General features: G+C 48.5%; 1 protein-coding gene across 1 annotated transcript in view; it reads left to right on the forward strand.

The window, feature by feature from the left end:
* Positions 1–2,665, forward strand: part of mylka (myosin, light chain kinase a) — a 59,749-nt gene that overhangs the window by 2,978 nt on the left and 54,106 nt on the right. The window contains exons 3-4 of the mRNA XM_008304867.1: positions 1,180–1,225; positions 1,925–2,078. Of these exons, the coding sequence (XP_008303089.1) occupies positions 1,180–1,225; positions 1,925–2,078 (200 nt within the window). The remainder of the gene's footprint in view (positions 1–1,179; positions 1,226–1,924; positions 2,079–2,665) is intronic.

Here is a 2,665-nt window from a genome sequence, read left to right on the forward strand (position 1 = left end):
TCCCCCCGGTTCTCTCTCTGTTCTTAGCGTCTGTTCTTCGACTCGTGTTTCTTTCAGTGAAGCCTTAAGATGTACTCGACTAGCTCAGAACCACTAGATCCAGAACCTCTCACTGGTTTCTGCTGCAGCACAACCTCATGTAGAACCTCACAAACGGTTCTGTTCACACATCATTCATCTCAAACCCTGATCCTGAATCCTGGAGGAATCCGACCACCGGCTGCTTAAAGTTTCTCATCTGGAGAAGCAGCAGAGAGGAACCGGTTCTCTGTTCTCAGTGGGTTCTATAAATCAGGGATCAGAGTTCTGCATGTCCGGCTTCAGCTGGTTTCAGTGATATTTTATCTGTTTTCCTGTGATGTTCTGTAGAGCAGCTGAGGTCCCAGAAACTCACGCTAATCCAGAACAGAGAAGACAAACCGGGTTTATTTGGGCTCAGGCGGTGCAGTCGGGTCGATGCTGCACCTTCAGGAACATTCGGCTCGACCAGTGATGTTCTGCAGAACAAATACTTTCACCCCTTTAATCAGACTTTCTGAGTACTGCGTATTATTAACATGTGGAGGATCTGGGTCGGTTCACCGGGCCACAGTAGGACTTCATCTGTTCTGCGTTCCTCGCAGTCAGGTTCATGGTCCATAAGAGCAGCTGCTGTGAGGATCCAGTCCATTCTGGAAGATGTACTGCAGGAAAGTAAAACCCAGTGCCAGGTACCGCAAAGGTTCCGCAAAGGTACCGCAAAGGTACCGCAAAGTTCCGCAAAGGTTCTGCAAAGGTTCCGCAAAGTTCCGCAAAGGTTCCGCAAAGCATTTCAGCAGATCAGACCGAGTCATTAAACTCTGACTGCTCTGGTGGTGGTTCTCCTTTTCCTTCAGCCGCCACATGTTCTGATATGTTCTGATATGTTCTGATATGTTCTGATATGTTGTGTACATGTTGTGTACATGTTGCTGACATGTTGTGTACATGTTGCTGATATGTTGTGTACATGTTGTGTACATGTTGTGTACATGTTGTGTACATGTTCTGTACATGTTGTGTACATGTTGTGTACATGTTGTGTACATGTTGTGTACATGTTGTGTACATGTAAAGTCCTGCAGCTCCGGTCCGGTTTGAGTGAAGTGTGACTTCCCTTGAAGAAGCCAGTCTGATGCTGTGATGTTCTTCCTCCTGCAGAGCCTTGTGGGAGGAGCTCGGTGCTGCCGTTCTGCCTGAAGCCAGGGTGAGTTCCTGAAGCCGGGGTGAGTTCCTGAAGCCGGGGTGAGTCCCTGAAGCCGGGGTGAGTTCCTCCACCCGCCAGCGCTGCTGCTCTGGAGGCACCACGTCCAGCTGCTGCAGCCTTTAATCACATCAGCAGAGACGCTGTGTGTGTGCTGCTGTTCCCTCTGCAGGCCAGCAGCTAAACTAATAGACTGCTGAGAACTCACAGCCGCATCTGTCCGATTCACACTTTAGTTCAGGTTGATGTGAAATGGTCCAGACAGCAGGGGGCGCTGCAGCGACGGGGCAGGAACAGGGCGATCACGGCTCAAAGTCCACGACGCCGCTGGTTCTGAAGGAATAGAGGACAGCAGATGATTGAAATTACTTTTAAACTATTCAGATAATGAACATGGAGGACGTCTGAGAAGCTGGAATCATTTTACTGATAACGATCCAAAACTGTTCAATGACTGATGAGGAGACAGCCGGCGTTCTGCACTGTTACTGTTCAACAAGCTCTAGTTCAGGTTGTGTGTGAAGCCTGCAGCTGCAACCAGCAGGAGTCTGCATTAACGAACAACCAGTGCAGTGAAGCTAAACACTGACCAGTAATGACCAGACCTTCCAGTCATTCCAGTTTGATCTGTGCTGCTGGTTCTGTATCTCTGTCGTCGTTGTGAGGACCCGTGGTGACAGAACTCCATCTCCTCGGTTCCAGGTGTCGCTCTGCGGTGAACCGGCCCGGCATTTGGAGCGAGAGTCCTCCCAGGTTCATCACCAAACCCAGCCGAGTGTTGGCCAAACTGGGACAGAGCGGGAAGTTTACGGCCAAAGCAACGGGACGCCCGCAGCCCCGGGTCACATGGTACAAGGTGGGAGGAGCTTAACGGATACCTTTTTGATAGTTTCCATCAGAACACACTGCCAGAGACCCACTGAGACACCAGACACGAGGACAGTTCAGAAGTCCATAGACAACAGTGAAACGTGACCAGTGCTGCTGCACGCTGAGCTCAGGCTGGAGGCCGGCGGCCTGCTGCTGCCTCTGGACAGCCAAGCTTCAGTCTGCTTGTAAACTCATATGAGCTGAACTGAGCTGCTGCTGCCACCAAAGGGCATTCCTTGGTTATCTTAGTCCAGAAAGGTTCTCCTCACAGTAAATGTAGCAGCAGATTAAGAACTCACTGCTCATTCATTTTGCACATTTCTGTTACATTAAAGTCACTGAAATCTGAATGATACAAATCCTTTACATTTCCTGGTTCCAGCTGATTTCAGGTTCATATTCATTCATTCATATTAATGGTGGTTCCATTCCTGTAAATTAGTTTAAATATATTAGATGGACGGATGGACTGATGGATAGATAGATAGATAGATAGATAGATAGATAGATAGATAGATAGATAGATAGATAGATAGATAGATAGATAGATAGATAGATAGATAGATGATGGAT

Source organism: Stegastes partitus, unplaced genomic scaffold (genome assembly GCF_000690725.1).
Source record: "Stegastes partitus isolate 25-593 unplaced genomic scaffold, Stegastes_partitus-1.0.2 Scaffold2340, whole genome shotgun sequence".
NCBI lineage: Eukaryota > Metazoa > Chordata > Actinopteri > Pomacentridae > Stegastes > Stegastes partitus.